General features: G+C 42.8%; 1 protein-coding gene across 1 annotated transcript in view; it reads right to left on the reverse strand.

Annotated features, from left to right (window-relative positions):
* Positions 1 to 10,707: 10,707 nt before the first annotated feature.
* The window catches only part of MERTK (MER proto-oncogene, tyrosine kinase), a 137,533-nt gene continuing 129,500 nt past the window's right edge, over positions 10,708 to 18,740 (reverse strand). The window contains exons 17-19 of the mRNA XM_037727200.1: positions 18,279 to 18,388; positions 17,969 to 18,167; positions 10,708 to 11,720 (exon numbers count right to left, since the gene is read on the reverse strand). Coding sequence (XP_037583128.1) covers positions 11,207 to 11,720; positions 17,969 to 18,167; positions 18,279 to 18,388 — 823 coding nt within the window. The 3' untranslated portion in view covers positions 10,708 to 11,206. The remainder of the gene's footprint in view (positions 11,721 to 17,968; positions 18,168 to 18,278; positions 18,389 to 18,740) is intronic.

Here is an 18,740-nt window from a genome sequence, read left to right on the forward strand (position 1 = left end):
AAAGAAAGAAAGAAAAAGAAAAAAGAAAAGAAAAAAAAATCATCAAAGTGGTTGAAAAGTTTCGCAGTGATTTTACTTTTGCCTAACACCCCCCTACCCCCACTCACTGCTGCAGTGGCAGTCTTGGTCTTGAAACTGCAGAAGTTGGATTCTCAGTTCTCTCTCTCAAAGCAGAGGGGGCAAAGCAGACTTTATTTACAAATTATTATGTACACCTGTTCTAACCTCTCTACAAGATATCTGAAAGATGAACACAAGTTGCTCCTCTCTGTTTTCCCTAACTTGGAACTCAGGAAGAAAAGTGGTGGGTATTACTCATAAAAATGCAAGGTGACTACAGACCCTTGGATGCCTAAGGCATCCAAGAGATTATGGGTAGACATGTACAATAGACCATCAAAGGCCTAAAGGAGAATCTGGGGTGAGATTTTTTGGGAAATTAGGACATGCAAAAGCAGCAGTGTATACCAAGGAATTTAGAAAGCCACATACACACACAGGCAAAATCCATGCTCAGAAAAGACTTGAAAAGATATCAAGTTTTTACTTAAGGCTGACCCTAGGCTCAGGGTTAGCCTTCCTAAGGGCTGAAGGTGCATCCTAGCATAGAGCTAACTTGCAAAGATTGGGAGAGGTGGTTGGTTTTTGGTTTTGTATTTTTTGCTTCTCTCTCTTTGTTGTTGTTTATTTAGAGTTTTATTTGTTTGTTTCAGCTCCTAGCATTAAGGGAACTCTGTCGAGACATGTATATTTAGTTTTGTCAGAGGTTTTATTATGAATGAATGTTGATTTTTATAGATATTTTTCTTTGTTTAGTGAGATAATCATGTGGGTTCTTCTCCCCTTTGTGCTATTTGTTTGGTGTGATTCATTATTTTTTACAATGACTTAAAATATAATTCACACATACCATAAAATTCACTTTTTTTATTTGTGATAAAATATACACAACATAAAATTTACCATTTTAGTCTTTTTTTTTCTTTTTCAGATAGGGTCTCACTCTGTTGCCCAGGTTGAAGTGCAGTGGTGCTATCTTGGTTCACTGCAACCTCCGCCTCCTGGGTTCAAGTGATTTTCCTGCCTCAGCCTCCTGAGTAGCTGGGATTACAGGTGTGTGCCACCACGCCTGGCTAATTTTTGTATTTTTAGTAGAGATGAGGTTTCACCAGGTTGGTCAGGCTGATCTTGAACTCCTGACCTCTTGATCTGCCTGCCTTGGCCTCCCAAAGTGCTTGGATTATAGGTGTGAGCCACTGTACCTGGCAGTTTTAGACATTTTTAAGTGTACAGGTTTTTTTTTTTGTTTTTTTTTTTGAGACAGAGTTTTGCTCTTGTTACCCAGGCTGGAGTGCAATGGCGCGATCTCGGCTCACCGCAACCTCCGCCTCCTGGGTTCAAGTGATTTTCCTGCCTCAGCCTCCTGAGTAGCTGGGATTACAGGTGTGTGCCACCACGCCTGGCTAATTTTTGTATTTTTAGTAGAGATGAGGTTTCACCAGGTTGGTCAGGCTGATCTTGAACTCCTGACCTCTTGATCTGCCTGCCTTGGCCTCCCAAAGTGCTTGGATTATAGGTGTGAGCCACTGTACCTGGCAGTTTTAGACATTTTTAAGTGTACAGGTTTTTTTTTTTGTTTTTTTTTTTGAGACAGAGTTTTGCTCTTGTTACCCAGGCTGGAGTGCAATGGCGCGATCTCGGCTCACCGCAACCTCTGTCTCCTGGGTTCAAGCAATTCTCCTGCCTCAGCCTCCTGAGTAGCTGGGATTACAGGCACGCGCCACCATGCCCAGCTGAATTTTTGTATTTTTAGTAGAGACGGGGTTTCACCATGTTGACCAGGATGGTCTCGATCTCTCAACCTCGTGATCCACCCGCCTCGGCCTCCCAAAGTGCTGGGATTACAGGCGTGAGCCACCGCGCCCGGCCTACAATATTTACTCTTTTCTGACTGGCTTCTTTCACTTAGCATACTATCTTCAAGGTTCATTCATGTTGTAGCATGTGTCAGAATTTCCTTCCTCTTTAAGGCTAAGTAATATTCCATTATACATAAATACCACATTTTGTTTATCCATTCATCTGTTGATGAACATTTAGTTCCTTTCCATCTTTTGAATATTGTGAATAGTGCTGCTATGAACATTTGCATACAGGTTTTTACTTAAAGACATGCTTCAATTCTTTTAGCTGTGTAACTAACAGTGGAATTGCTGGGTCGTATGGTAATTCTATGTTTAACTTTTTGAGGAACTGCCAAACTGTATTGCAAAGCAGCTGTACCATTTTACATTTTCATCAGCTGCCTTAATAAAATACCATAGACCAGGTGGTATAAACAACAGAAATTTATTTTCTTGCAGTTCTGGAGACCGAAAGTCTAAGATCCAGGTGCCAGCAATGTTGGTGTCTGGTGAGAGGGTTCTCTCCCTGGATTGCAGATGGCTACCTTCTCAATGTGTGCCGCGTGACCTATTCTTTGTGCATGCATGCAGAGAGAATGCAGTTGAGCTCTTTGGTGTTTCTTCTTATTAAGGAAATGAATCTTATCAGATTGGAGCCCCATCCTTATGACCTCATTTAACCTTAATTATTTATTTAGAGGTCCCATCTAATACAAATGCAGCTGGGGTTCAGAGCTTCAACATATAAATTTTGTAATTTAGAATAATTGGAACGCTCATTCATGCTGAATTATAAACAGTTTATATGAATGAGGGTTCCAACTATTCTGCCTCCTTCCAAACCTTGTTGTTGCCTGTCTTTTAGATTTTATCCAGCCCAGTGGGTGTGAAGTGGTATTTTGTGGTTATAACTTGAATTTCCCTAATGACTAATGATGTTGAGCATCTTTTCATGTGCTTATTGGCAACTTATAAACCTTCTTAGGAGAAATGTATATTTGAATCATTTGCCCATTTTAAAATTGGGTTATTTGTCCTTTCGTTGTTGAGTTGCAAGTGTTCTTTATATATTCAGGATATATATCTCTTTTTGTCTAGCGGTGACAATCTCTGTCTTTTGACTGGAATGATTAATCTATTTACATTTACTGAATTATTTACTGCTGGGTAAACAAGAAACTTGGAATATATTCTGCAAACTACAGAAAGATTCATAAGCAAAATGTGAAATCAAGATGGTTCAAGATGTTTGAGCACAACATCTGACCAATCAATTGGCTTAGTACTAAGCTATGTTGATCTAGGGGTGCCTTGTTGAAAGTCAGGCTTAAACATTTAAAAAAGCATAATTTTAAAAAAGCGATTGAGCAGAGACATCAGTGCTCAAACACTACAGGAGAAACACAGTCTACAGAATTAATTCAGGCAAGTTGCTAAACAAACAGCAATAATAACCTCTGGTAGAAGGGTACATTAGAATCCACAGTTTCTGAAATTTATGATCTGCAATATCTAGTTTCAACAAAAACATACAAAACATGAAGTAAACAAGAAAGTTACCTCATATAGAGGGAAAAAGCCAATAGAAACTGTCTCTGCTGAGGCCTAGATACTGGACTTAGCAGATAAATACAATCAGGTGCTGCATAGCAAGGTTTTGGCCAAAGACAGACCACATATCCAACTGTGTCCTGATAAGGTTATAACACGGCATTTTTACTGTACTTTTTCTATGTTTGGATAGTAAATACTTGCCATTGTGTTACAATTGTCTTTAGTATTCAGTAGAGTAACATGTTGCACAGGTTTGTATAGGAGCAATAGGCTAAGTGTGTAGTTGGCTCTGCCACCTAGGTTTGTGCAAGTACACTCTATGATGTTCTCACAGTGATGGAATTGCCTAACAATGCATTTCTTAGAATGTATCCCTATCGCTAAGTGAAACATGACTGTACTTCATTATAGAAAAGCATCTATTTGTAAATATGTTCAGAAAACTAAAGAACACCATGTTTTATATTTTTTAGTTTAAAATTAAACAGAGAACATCAATTAAGAGATAGAAGGGATTAAAATAACCGAATGGAATTTCTGGAATTGAAAAAGTATAATAGCTGAAATGAAAAACCCACTTGAGGATCTCAATAGTAGCTGTGAGCTGATAGAAGAATAATCAGCAAACTTGAAGATAGATCATTAGAGATAATCTAATATGAAGTACGTATGAAAAAATTGGCAAAGTACACGTTTTTATGATGAGAAACTCTGTTTGTTAAAACAAGCCATTAATACTTGTGGAGTTAAATCAGCAGCCTGCATTCCCTTGAACTGCTCAGACTGTTTGTGATAGAATGGAATTTTGATTTTTAAACCCCAGCTGATGGGCCTTTATTTTAAGTCATATGGAGCAGGGCCTTGGAGCTGGCTTTCAGGAAAGGCATTCTGTCTCTTGTTCGGAAGTTTCTTGTAGAGTCTCTAAATAAAATCTGCAGGCGTGGCTGCTCTGTGCCACTATGCTATTAATGGACTTCAACAAAATGTGCAAGTCAGAGTATTCTGAAGAATATTATTTATTTATTTATTTATTTTTAATAAAGACAGGGTTTCACCATGTTGGTCAGGCTGGTCTTGAACTCCAGCCTCAGGTGATCTGCACACCTTGGCTTCCAAAGTGCTTGGATTACAGGTGTCAGCCACCAAGCCTGGCCAAGAATATTCTTTAAAAGAAAGAATTCATTTATTTTTATTTTTATTTTTTTAAAGACGGGGTTTCACCATGTTGGTCAGGCTGGTCTTGAACTCCTGACCTCAGGTGATCTGCCTGCCTTGGCCTCCAAAGTACTTGGATTATAGGCGTGAGTCACCAAAGAATTCATGTAAAGCCACCTGTTCCCTCTTTTGGACTGTTATCAAAACAGCAAGGCCTAGACTGCCCTTCTTTGCAAGATTCCAATTCCCAGAACAGGGCCTTCCTCTCAGTGAATATTTGCAAATGGATGAGTGGGTTATATGTGACCTCATATGACTGTTGTTCAAAAACACTTTCTTCATTAGAATGTTTAAGTGCACAGTTTCAATAAATCCATTAATTAAAAATTATCATGTCCTTAAGGGGTAGGAAGAGTTAATATATATAATTCTCTAGTTTATCTTTAATATATCTATACATGGAATCCTATTTAAATCAGAAATATTGTATGTAAAAATATTCTAAAATAGTGGTCTACAGGTTACAGTTTTAGAAATAATTATTACATTATTTATTTTGAGACAGGGTCTCTGGTGCCCAGGCTGAAATGCAGTGGTATTATTACGGCTCACCACAGACTTGACCCCTGTGACTCAAGTGATTCTCCCACCTCAGCCTCTGAAGTTGCTGAGACTGCAGGCATGTGCCACCATGCCCAGCTAATTTTTGTATTTTTTTTTTTTTTGAGACAGAGTCTAGCTCTGTCGCCAGGCGCCAGGCTGGAGTGCAGTGGCACGATCTCAGCTCACTGCAACCTCCACCTCCTGGATTCAAGCAATTCTCCTGCCTCACCCTCCCGAGTAGCTGGGAATTTTTGTATTTTTTGTAGAGATTAGATTGCACATTGTTGCCCAGGCTGGTCTTGAACTCCTGAGCTCAAGCAATCCTCCCACCTCTGCCTTCCAAAGTGCTGGGATTACAGGCATGAGCCACCATGCCCAGCATTATTGTATTTAAATACCAAAAAATTAAATAATTATACATGCCTTTTAAAGTTAGATAGAATGGAAGTTTTGCTGCTATTCTCAGAGCTTTAAAAGAAGGAAAACAAAATCTAACAATAGGAACATTGTGCATTACTGAAACACTTATTAAAGAAAATAAAACTTCCCATTTTCTCATTTGTTACCCAAAGTTACCAAACATCTTTAGAGAAGTTAAGTTGCTGTTGTAGCTAGTTTGTTATTGGGTCAGTTACTTTCCCATGGACTCAGCAGAAGTTCCAACTTGCTTTTGCCATTGACCAGGAAAAGTTACAAAAGTCTCGACTTTCATGAATCAGAACTGGTCTGGCTAGAATCAGCCTGCTCTGTAATAGAAGAGACTGTGGTTTGGCCCATTTCCCAGGTGGGGAACCTCTGCTAGGTCTGGCAGACATGGAGACAGAGGGATAGCATTCTGACCCACCGCATGTCCCCACATTCTCCTGATAAAGCAAGTCACCACTGCTTGTCATAACCCACATATTGGGGAGAGGCGCACTGCAGTTCTTATCATCCTCAGCTAAACCCCAGGATAGACAGGAGGAAGGTAGTTGCCAGTTCCTGAGCCCAACAGCTGTTTGAGGTGAGGACTGAGGACCATCCTCCTTCACTCTAAACTTCCCCAACTGTGTATTTCTGGCTAAGGTGAAATACTATATTTTTCTCTTTTCAAATTATGAATGAGTTTGTTTATTTTGAAGGGAGTTGATGGAACAATCAGGGAAAATGTTTCTTTTTCTTTTTTCTGAGATGGAGTCTTGCTCTGTCACCCAGTCGGGAGTGCCGTGGTGTGATTACAGCTCAGTGCAGCCTTGACATTTGAAGTTCAAGTGATCCTCCCATCTCAACCTCCTGAGCAGCTGGGACCACAATTGCATGCCACCATGCCTGGCTAATTTCTTTTTTATTTTTTATAGAGACAGGGTCTCCCTATGTTGCCCAGGCTGGTCTCCAACTACTGGGCTCAAGCAATCCTCTGTCCTTGGCCACCCAAAGTGTTGGGATTACAGGCTGAGCCACCATGCCTGGCTGAAAATATTTCTTTCTTTTTCTTTTTTTTTTTTTTGAGACAGAGTCTTGCTCTGTTGCCAGGCTGGAGTGCAGTGGCGCAATCTCGGCTCACTGTAACCTCCACCTCCTGGGTTCAAGCGATTCTTCTGCCTTAGCCTCCAGAGTAGCTGGGACCACAGGCGTGTGCCACCACGCCCGGCTAATTTTTGTAGTTTTAGTAGATACGGGGTTTCACCATGGCCAGGATGGTCTGGATCTCTTGACCTCGTGATCTGCCCACCTCGGCCTCCCAAAGTGTTGGGATTACAGGCGTGAGCCACCGCACCCGACCCCTGAAAATATTTCTAACATGACAAACGTTGCTGGGTTTGCACTGCATAAGAAATGATGATGGCCAGGAGTGGTGGCTCACGCCTGTAATCCAAGCACTTTGGAGGCCAAGGCAGGTGGATCACCTGAGGTCGGGAGTTCAGGACCAGCCTGACCAACATGGTGAAACCCCGTCTTAAAATAAATAAATAAATAAATAAAAGAAATGATGCTGCAAATTGGGAACAGCCTCTTGTGATTATAAAATTCTTTCAAAGATCTTGCCTCCTCCCCTTCTTACATAGCGTGTTGCAGAAAAAGGCATTGGTATCTTTACTGAACATTTGAGAAAACTGGGGCTCAAAGAAAGTCAAGTGACCACCCACAATTGCCCAAGGAGATCTGGCAGGGTGAGCTCCCATCCAGCCCACCTCTGACCACGTGGCTTGGCTCATGACGAAGAGTGCTTTGGCTTTTTTGTTTTTTCAAGAGTTGCCCTGATGCTGGATTCTCTTTTCTACTAATTAAGAAAAGCAAGAGAAAGGAAAAAAACAGTACAAAAGAAAGAAAATCCTTACAAGGGAAGGCAAGTCTCAACGTGCCAGTCACGAGCGCTTCTGGCATACGTCTGTTTCCTTGTCCTTTGGACCTCCTGATCCTGAGCCCCAGCTTGGTTAAGACAATTACCCAGTAATGGGATTGCTGGGTCAAATGGAATTTCTATTTCTAGGTCCTTGAGGAATTGCCACACTGTCTTCCACAATGGTTGAACTAATTTACACTCCCACCAACAGTGTAAAAGTGTTCCTATTTCTCCACATCCTCTCCAGCATCTGTTGCCTCCGGATTTTTTAACGATTGCCATTCTAACTGGCGTGAGATGGTATCTCAATGTAGTTTTGATTTGCATTTCTCTGATGACTGGGGAGAGATAGCAAGGGGAGAGATGCCAGATGTAGGTGATGGGGAGGAAGGCAGCAAATCACACTGCCATGTGTGTACCTATGCAACAATCTTGCATGTTCTTCACATGTACCCCAAAACCTAAAATGCAATAAAATAAATAAATGGGGGGAAAAAAAGACAATTACCCGACTTATTTCTTCCTGATTCCTCTCTCCCTGTTTTTGCCTAAAAGAGCCACTTACAAAAGTAATTCGAGTTTCTATGAAAGAGAATTTGAAAGGCTGTTTTCAGTTTATGCTCAGAAGACAATATGAGAGTTTGCCAATGATTGGATCATCTGAAAGTTAGTTCTTTCCAAATTTTCAAACATTCAAATATGGCTAAGAAGAACACCAATGTTCTCAGCACAGAGATTTAAATGTGCAGAGCAATGGTAGCCCAGCTTCATTCTCATTCCTCACACTACTTTTAACCAACACTTGGGTGCATCACGCTGTGTGCTGAAGTGAATTTCTCTGCTACAGAGAGATGAATTTCGTGATGTCTCAAGAAAAGCCAGAAGCCGCAGCTGGCTCAGCTTTCTACGCTCTCCTGCGGCAGAACTGGCCCCGGCTCCCCAGCCCTGCTTAGGCCACACGGAAAATACTGGACAGGATTTAGAGGGTTGTGGGGCATTTGAACTATTCATTATGCATTTTTTACATTATGCTGTTAAAATTAGAAATATAAAATACAAAGTACTGTATGTTAGATATTTAATATTAAGTTTATATTAAACTTCCAGATAACATTTTTCAATGTTTATAATTACTTATTTAGCTCATAGATATGAGCATACCTTTTTATATTGGGGTGGGTTTTTTTTGTTTGAACTAGTCACCATCAGGTCCTGATCAAGACTTTAATGATGATTTCTTCAAATTCTTGCTACTTACCATCAATAAGAAACTGTTTCTACAAGCAGGTGATAAAATTTTTGTTTGTTTTTTAATGACCATTAAAAAATTTTCAACAGTATAAGTTATCTTTATAAGAGCTACAGCTCTTTTCTTTTACTAATAAAATGTAATGGTGGCATTTTACAGATTCCTTTCAACCCCTCAGAACTTTTTCTTTTTAGTTTATTTTTTTAGAGACATAGTCTCACTCTGTCACCCAGGCTAATGTGTAGTGTCACACTCACAGCTCATTGTAACCTCAAACTCCTGGGCTCAAGTGATCCTCCTGCCTCAGCCTCCAGAGTAGCTAGAACTATTAAGCACACACAATTATTTCTGGCTAATATTATTCTTGTAGAGATAGGGTCTCACTATGTTGCCCAAGCTGGTGTTGAACTCCTGGACACAAGCAGTCCTCCTGCCCTGGCCTCCTGGTGTTGGGATTACAGGTGTGAATCCCCACATCCAGCCAGAATATTTCATATGGAGCATTTCACAGTAACAGAGGAGCTGGCTCACCGTGGAGATTGGGTGCCTGGGTGGGCAGCTGGGACCAGAACCTGGGGGAGAGCCACACCATTGGACCCCATATAGATTCTGATTCGCAAAGACTGTGGGAGGCCTGGGCGAGGCTGCTCACTGGTGGGGAGTAAGCAGGCCTGAAGATGCTAGCGGCTCTGGGCCTGCTCAGCTGTCCTGAAGGCTGGGGAGTCAACAACTCAACTGAATACATCAGTCTACTGCCCTTACTAGCAGAGTAAGTTGGTTGCTTCCTGCCTCAGTCTGCCCATCTGTGAAGTGGAGATAATAGTGGTACCTATCTGGTAGGGTTGTTATGAAAGTTAAATGAGTGCCATGCCTGGCACAGAGTAAGTGATATATGTTTATTAAATTAAGTAAAAAGGTTGAGAAGCTCTGGAGTAGACCACTAACATGGTTTGGATCTGTGTCCTCACCCAAATTTCTAGTTCAATTGTAATCTCCAGTGTTGAAGGTGGGGTCTGGCAGGAGGTGACTGGACCATGGGGGTGGATTTCTCATGAATTAGCATCAGCCCTTTGATGCTGTTCTCATGATAGTGAGTTTTCACGAGATCTGGTTGTTGAAAAGTGTGTAGCACCTCCCCCCTCCCTCTTGCTGCTGCTCCTGCATGTGACACATCTGCTCCCCTTTTGCCTTCTGCCTTGATGGGAAGCTTCCTGAGGCCTCCCTAGAAGCCAAGCAGATGCCAGCACCATGCTTCCTGTACAACCTGCACAATTGTGAGCCAATTAAACTTCTTTATAAATTACCCAGTTCCAAGTATTTCTTTATAGCAATGCAAGAATGGACTAATATGACCCCCAAATCGCATGCATAGAACCAGCCAGAATCAGATGTTCTAAATTCTGGCTCCTCCACTGTTTAGATGTGGGCCACAAGCAGGTTATTCAATTTCTCTAAGCCTGGATTTCTTGGCTCATACATGACCATGGCATTTGTACCCATGTTATAATGGCATACAGATTAAATAGGATGGTTCACATAAAGTGCCCGAAACATAACAAGTACTGTACAAACGATGGCCATTACGAAGTGGCAGAGCCAGGACGTGAGCTCAGCTGTGCCCTGCCCCACTGCCCACACCTACCTCCTGTGAGCTACGTCTACCAAATAGAAAAGTGCTTCACCTGCCAGATTCCCTTCTGCAGCTGATTTAAAATCTTTCCACTTAGACTGATTTTTCAACCCTTTAATAATTTTTGTTCCTTATCTACGGACCCTGGGGTGGTTCTTCCTTATCTCTAGAAAGCAATGCCAAGAATGGTCAGAGAATTTGCCCAAGGGCCAGGCATTAAGCGAATTCCTTTGCAACCGCAAGGCCGCTGACTGCTGTCTTTCAAGGCTCAAGTAAGTTCAACATACCCTTCCTTATTCATATTTTATTAGGAAGTCATATCAGAAAATTAATCAGTTATGAAACTTTAAACATGAAATGAATCATTCTTATCAAATACATCAAGACCAGAAGCCAAGTCAAATATGGCATTTCATTTCACAAATATTTTTACATTTAATAGTCATGAAAAAGAAAATAATTTAAAAACAACTCTGTACAAATGTTAATATCAAGGAACAGCTGAAGCTTAATTTTAAGATATGCAAATAAGTGAAATGAAATAAGTAATGTTTTATTAAAATATAATATCCTTGTCTTTTTCCACCATATACACATTTTTTTTCTCTTTAAATAAATATATATTATGTATTTTAATAATAGCTTAGTTGACAACATTCATCTGGTGCTTTGGGGTCATGGAGTTTTACTTGGCAAGGAACACAAATACCGAAAACATCAGGTCCAATTGGATTCTCCTATAGCAGAAGAATTGGCTTTATTTTTAGAATGTCTCCTCTCATCTCTCCTCACATCAGGACTTCTGAGCTTTCTGAGGAGTCGTCGGCAAACAATAGTTCATCAGGCAGCGAGTTCCCCAAGGGCAGCGTGCTTGAATGGGACCAGGAGACCCCATTCCTTACAAGTCTCTCCCCTGGAAAAACACTGCTCTTTTCAGCTGTGACTGCAGCAGAGGGGGCAGAAGTCAGATCTTCCCACTCCTCACTGCCTCCATTCAGGATGTACCGTTCTTCATGAGGTTTGCTGTCGTGAATTTCTGCTGTGACCACGCTGATGGCAGCGTGGGGAGTGCAGGAGGCAATTATAGAGTCAGGGTCAATGTTCAAGTCCAGCGGAGCAAGCGCAGAGCCCTCAGCCAGGCCCTCAGAGCTCTCCAGCCACTGTGTGTTGATGTAAATGACATCTGCTTGGTCTCGAACACTGGGTAAACTTTCTAAGAGCTTTTCCAGCTGCAGCCTCAACATTGAAAAGGTGGGGCGATCCAAGGGATCTGCTCTCCAGCAAGAGTACATTATTTCATATCTGAAAGTTAAAAAGAAGTGGATTAGGCCGGGTGTGGTGGCTCAAGCCTGTAATCCCAGCACTTTGGGAGGCCGAGGCGGGTGGATCACGAGGTCAAGAGATCGAGACCAACCTGGTCAACATGGTGAAACCCCGTCTCTACTAAAAATACAAAAAATTAGCTGGGCATGGTGGCGCAGTGCCTGTAATCCCAGCGACTCAGGAGGCTGAGGCAGGAGAATTGCCTGAACCTAGGAGGCGGAGGTTGCGGTGAGCCGAGATCGCGCCATTGCACTCCAGCCTGGGTAACAAGAGTGAAACTCTGTCTCAAAAAAAAAAAAAAAAAAAAGAAGTGGATTATCTCCCAGCATAGCACCCATCTCTTTGTGCAATCCATGCCTTTGCTTTTATAGAATCTTTATCACGTTTTAATCAGCATTCATTCTACTTTTTATTAAAATTATTGAGACGTTTTTGGCGGCCTAATATTTATACAACTTTTGTAAATGTTCCATGGAAAGTGATTCTGTTTCTAGGAAAAGAGCACATATGTGGCAATTATATCTAATTTTGCAGATAAGGAGTATTTAGGTCTGTTACTTTATAGTGGCTGACAAACTATGGCCCACGGGCCAATCCTGGCCCACTATCTGCTTTGTAAATAAAGTTTTATTGGAACACAGTTATCCTTATTTGTTTACACAGTTAATGTCTTCTTATATCACAATGGCAGAGTTCAGCGGGTAGTAAAAGGCCTGCAAAGCCAAAAATATTTGCTATTTGGCACTTTATAGGAAAAGTTTGCTGACCTCTATCCTATGCCATCAAACTGGGTTGTTACCAGGACAACTGAGTTAGCTGGGGCCCTGGGGCCCTGGGGCTAGGGCTAAGAAGGCCAGGAGCAGGGCTTAGGGCAGAGGGTAGTTGTGTACTGTGTATCACTTCATCTAGTCTTCTCAATAGCCCTGTCATTGTCACTTGTAATGAAGATGACAGTGGGCTCAGGGACATTACAGAACATGCCATGGCCACATGGGTAGCCAGGAATTCAGATTCAGATTGGACAACTCCTGCATCCAAGTGCTCCTCATGACCCCTTCCACTTTGCTTCATAGAGGACAGCTCACTTCTGGGTGTTTTTTTCATCCCAGTGTCTCACATAGTTAAGAATTCCAATGGAGGGACATTTAATGAAGCACAGTAAGACAGATGACAATTAGGAGTCAATAGGCTGAGATAAAGAGTGAGTTATATCATCATTTCATTAAACATGGTTTTTTTTTCTTATAATTGATTGATTTGACATTTCAGGGCCAGGCATATTAATTGGCATACACACACACACACACACACACACACACACACACATACACGTACACATATACACATATATATGCATATATATATATTTAAATATATGTATATATTTTTTGAGACAGAGTCTCACTCTGTCACCCAGGCTGGAGTACAATGGTGTACTCTTGGCTCACCGCAACCTCTGCCTCCTGGGTTCAAGCGATTCTCCTGCCTCAGCTTCCCAAGTAGCTGGGATTACAGGTGTGCACCACCACACGTGGCTAATTTTTGTATTTTTAAGCAGAGACGGGGTTTTGCCATGTTTGTCAGCCTGGTCTCAAACCCCTGACCTCATGATCTGCCCGCCTCAGCCTCCCAAAGTGCTAGGATTACAGGCGTGAGCCAATGTGCCCAGCTATGTATTTTTTTTTTTTTAAATAAGATGAAGTCTTGCTATGTTGCCCAGGCTGGTTGAGAACCCCTGAACTCCTGGACTCAAGTGATCGTCTGCCTCAGCCTCCAGAGTAGCTGGAATTACAGGTGTACACCAGCACACCTAGGCATCATTTCATTTTGATTCTTTTCTGTTTTGAGAGACTGATATTCATATGTCATTGGATAAAAAAAGACCCAAATTTAAATCATCTGACCCATACAATAAGTTACTGGCATCTTATAAACAGAAATATGCAATTTCCATACTTACATTTAGTTACAGCCTACAGAACCTTTGGCTAATTCTACTAACAAGGTACTTCATACACAACATGCAGATCTCATTCATGTAGATGTATAATAATATCTTTTCATCTGTCCACTTTCCAGCCTTTATAAACACTTGCACATGCATCTGGAAGGTGGAGGCTGGTAAAGTGCCATGCGTATAAAGAACCTGATCCTGAACATAAGACACCTAGACAATGGCATGGCACATTTCCGTGTCTCACAATTCTGCCTCTCATCTCAGGCTTACAGGGTTTTTGTTTCCCTGTTTTATCTTCTTTAGATGGTCACTTAGACTTGGCAGACAGTTTCTGTTTTTATTTTTGAGGTTTTCATGGCGTAAATCAATTTGCATGACTCTGTTTTCCACAGAGCCTTGATTGTTTGCATCTGAGATGAGCTTTGAGCCATTCTGTTCTTAGGGACATAGTCTCCTTTTCATTACTTCAGCAAGAGGCTGTGGTATTTAGCTTACTTTCATTTATTTCATGTCTTAGGGGAAAATGTTTAAATAATTTATCTTTATTTCCAACTAGAATAGTAGCAATGTCATTTTAAAACTCTTTTTCCTCTTATATTCAATACCTTATCAAATGTATAAAATATAAATGTGACTTTTAAAGACATGGTAAACATGTAAACTGTCTAACCTACTCCCACAAATGGACAATTTCATAGTAGTAGACCAAGGAGATCAACAAGAAGCCCCCACCTGGTAAATAATAGGAAGGCTGTGATAAATTTAAATTTTATAAAATATTATAGATGGAAAGAAAAATAAGTTTGGTAACTGGCTTTGTAAATGATCATTTTTATTCTTCTGTTGAGATTTTATGAAAGGTGTAACCATAAAGGTTGCCAGGGGCTGTGGGGAGGAGAGAATGGGATTAGTTTAATGGTTAGAGAGTTTCAGTTTTACAAGATAAGATGAGTTTTGGAGACAGATGGTGGTGATGATCATACAACAGTGTGAATGTACTTCACGCCATTGAGCTATGCACACTGGTTAAGGGAGTATGTTTTATGTTACGTATATTTTATCACAATTAAATACAAGCCCAGGCACGGTGACTCAGACCTGTAATCCCAGCACTTTGGGAGGCCGAGGCGGGTGGATCACCTGAGGTCAGGAGTTCAAGACCAGCCTGGCCAACATGGTGAAACCCTGTCTCTAAAAAATAAATAAATAAACAAACAAACAAATAAATAAATAAATACAATCATATACATTTACAAAATTTGTAAACTTATGACTTTACTCATATTTTCAAGCTCTGAGGATGGCCGAGTGCAGGGCTGCAAGTCTTCACAGGGAAATGATGCCTGTCTCCTATCCGCTGTGCTTCCACTGTGCTAGCCGGCATCTAGCCAGCTCTGCCACTCAGCCCACTGTGGCTCCCATGTTGTCCCTTTTCCAGATCTTGGATACCTCTGGTGGCAGTGGAGATATCAATGGGTAGAGGAGGGTTTCTGAGATGGAGAAAGTGGGTGTAAGTTGGGGTCCTTGGGGCAGACAAGCAGCAGGCAAGAGGCAGGCTGGCACTGTGCCAGCCAACACGCCAGGTCTTGGGTGCCAGGATGAATAAGGGTGTGAGGGCAATGCTAGGCTGATCAGGTGTGTGAAGCGCGACGGTGGTGCTGGGATGGGCATCAGGTGAGTCCCGGAGAGGAGCCCCTGAGTCCACACAACCGCAGCTTCAAGGTGGCTGATGCAGGTAGAACGTGACTAGCAAGTGCCAGCTGTGTGTGGCCTGATGGGCCCTAACTGTTTACTCCTCACTGCAGCCCCAAGAAGAAAGAGATGCAGTTCCACTCACAGACAGGGCAGCTGAGGCCTGGAGAGGAGAGGGACTGACTGAAGTCACACTAACAGTCAGTGGCAGTGCCAGTCCATATGACACAGGTGCCCTGCTCTCATCTGTGACCTCTCCGTCACTAAGAAGAGTTACTGACCTTTCCCTCATGTTTACTATTTCAGCCATCATGTGAAACACTTTAGATTTGCTTCTTTGGTTTTTGTTGTTTTTTTTGAGACAGGATCTTGCTCTGTTGCCCAGGCTGGAGTATGGTGGCATGATCATAGCTCACTGCAGCCTTGACCCCCTAGGCTCAAATGATCCTCCCACCTCAGCCTCCTGAGTAGCTGGGACTACAGGCATGCCCCACAACACCCAGCTATTTTTTTTTTTACAGAGATTGGGGTCTCACTATGTTACCCAGGCTGATTTCAAATTCCTAGCCTCAAATTCTCCTGCCTTGGCCTCACAAAGTGGCATGAGCCACTGCACTCAGCCTGGGTTCATTTTTCAAAGGAAACGTCTCAGAAATGGGAACAGAGGCCTCTTTGGGGAAGGCTGTTGTTACCCAGCATCTAGATTCGAGAGGAGACAGGGAAGAAAGCTGGGCTCACGAGGGCCCCATGGCCACAGCACAGCTGTAGCCGTCTTAGCACACCCAGTGCACAGAGCACACAGGAGGCGGGGGTGGCAGGTTCACCCCTTTTCTGCCTGACTTCCCCAGCCACATGGCATGTGCTGACTCTGCTGCTTTGTCCCCTAAAATGCCTCACAGAAAACCGACTCAGCATTCCTTTGTTTCGGCTCTAAAAAACCACGGTGTGACACAGCTTAGACCTTGCTAAGACCCAACAGACCCAACTTAATCACCACAAATGTCAACTTTTTTTGGCGTGTGACGAAAGCTAAGAATGAAACTGCAACAAAACTCTTTCCATGGTCAACACTGTTTGACTGAAATGCTTCCTTATTTTCAGAAGCAGGCACTTCATAAACATGGCACTTTTTAAAACTACCATGAAACCCTAGAACTAATTTTATTAGCATTTCAGGATGTTTTAAAGGATTTAAAGTGCCTGTTTCTCTTCTTAATGTTATACATCTACAACCACAATAAGAACCATCAACCACTGCCAATGGGACGGGACTTTGATTACAACAGTTGCCTTCTTTTTGGCTTAGAAGGGACCTGGGAGGCCTGCAGGCAAATGGACCCAGGCTCTCTCTCCCATGTGAGGCGCAGGACGTGTGGGTGTGTGAGTGTGTGTGTGTGTGTGTGTGTGTGTGTGTGTAGGGAGGGTGCTGCCCACATTTACCTGTGCCAGCCTGGCCATGGCACTCCATGACAGAGCCAGTGCAGGCCCATGGTCCTGAAATGTTCTCGCTAAATATGGTAAGAATGGCCATTTCCAAGCCCATGGCCCTTATTGTACAGGGAGGAGACTCCCCATTAGGAAGGTACAAATCACCATCACCGAGCTACCAGCAGTGCCACAAGAAATTATTTTAATAAGGTCAGCAAAGTGCTTGGGGGAGATTAATTGCCATGGCCACTCACATGACGAGTTAGGAGGTAGAGCCTGGCCTATTGCCTCCAAGGCCTAGGTCTCTTCCCCATACTGCCTGGCCATGAAGACGGGGCCTTGCAGGATGGGATGTGTGTGCTGTGTGTGTGTGTCACAGCTGATATTTCTTTCTCCTGACACATGATCTCTCAGGGAACATTTTATTTTATTATTTTTTAATGAACACAGGGTCTCACTATGTTGCCCAGGCTGGTCTTGAACTCCTGGGCTCAAACAGTCCTCGCTTTTTGGCCTTCCAAAGTGCTGGGATAACAGGCATGAGCCACTGGCATGCACCCAGCCCCAGGGAGTACTCTGAAACACAATTCTGGGCCCACTTTGTACCAAAGGCATCATAATTTCCAGGAACAGGGGCAAGGAATTGAACTGTTAGACTATCTGATGAGCAGCCTGATCTGAAAGTCACTGGTTTTGATTTCTGAGTCTCCTGATGAAGGGTACTACTGTGAGTGGAGTATATGAAATGCCATATAAAAGAGAAGGATAACTGGACCCAAAGAAGGCAAGGGAATCATCCAAACATCTTATGCACTATAAGGCAAACCTGTTTATCTGTGGATACATTTCCTAGAGGTGTGTCAGGAATTTTAGGACAGGTGCCATTGCCTTGTCTTGACAGTGCCTGTCCTTCGAGGCTGAGGCCCTTTGGATGAGTGAGGCTCAGTGGGTTCACTGGAGACACCACACACTATCTCCCACATCAGGAATGGCTCTTGACCTGGGGTGTCTGCGGGTGACACCCTTTGCACATGCCCACCCGGCTTACAGCAGTCCCCTTCCCCTCCCACAGCTGTGTTTCCCAGGTCACTGCAGAGCCAAGTGGCTGCCCTATGCAGAATATGGAAGCGACACAGAGAGGCCCACTCACAGTTCATCCAGGCAGTCCTCGGGTTGCTTCAGCCTGTGGCCATGGAGAAGGTAGTCATACATCTCATGGTTCTGGACCCCGGGATAGGGAGTCATTCCACGCGTAGCTATTTCCCACATGGTCACACCAAATGCCCACTGGGAACAAAGGAACAAGTTAGGATGCAAGCCTTTCCACCAAGCCTGAATGGACTTTTTCACTGGGAAAGGTCATTTCCTTAAACACTGATGATTGCACACAAAGCTGGCAATTATGTGTGAGACACACTACCCTCTCCCAATGCCGCAGTAACGTGGGGTTGGAGTGTCACAGTTCCCCACTTCCACAAAAGCTGTTCTGGGAAATTTGACAGAGGCAGAACCAGCCTTGTCACACATCTGCTTAATGCTCTCCTCCACTGTTGTGAGGTTACTTCTTTTCCTAATCTCGGGTCAAGGGCATGATTACACAGCACCTTTCATATAGCATCTAGGTTCCAAGAGCCACTGGATGAACTCATTCAATTTAATGTGACTATGAAATATCCTAGTTGTGGGCAATGACTCATCCTTTGATAGCAAGGAAAAATGGGAAGAAATTAAAGGCCTTTGCAAAGCACATGTCTTCTGAATGTCGGGATGCTTCACATCTACCGTTCCACCTGAATTAAAGTATCTGGTAAGAAATAAAAGAGAAGGCCGGGCGCGGTGGCTCAAGCCTGTAATCCCAGCACTTTGGGAGGCCGAGGCGGGTGGATCACAAGGTCAAGAGATCGAGACCATCCTGGTCAACA

Source organism: Cebus imitator, unplaced genomic scaffold (genome assembly GCF_001604975.1).
Source record: "Cebus imitator isolate Cc_AM_T3 unplaced genomic scaffold, Cebus_imitator-1.0 Scaffold222, whole genome shotgun sequence".
Lineage (NCBI taxonomy): Eukaryota > Metazoa > Chordata > Mammalia > Primates > Cebidae > Cebus > Cebus imitator.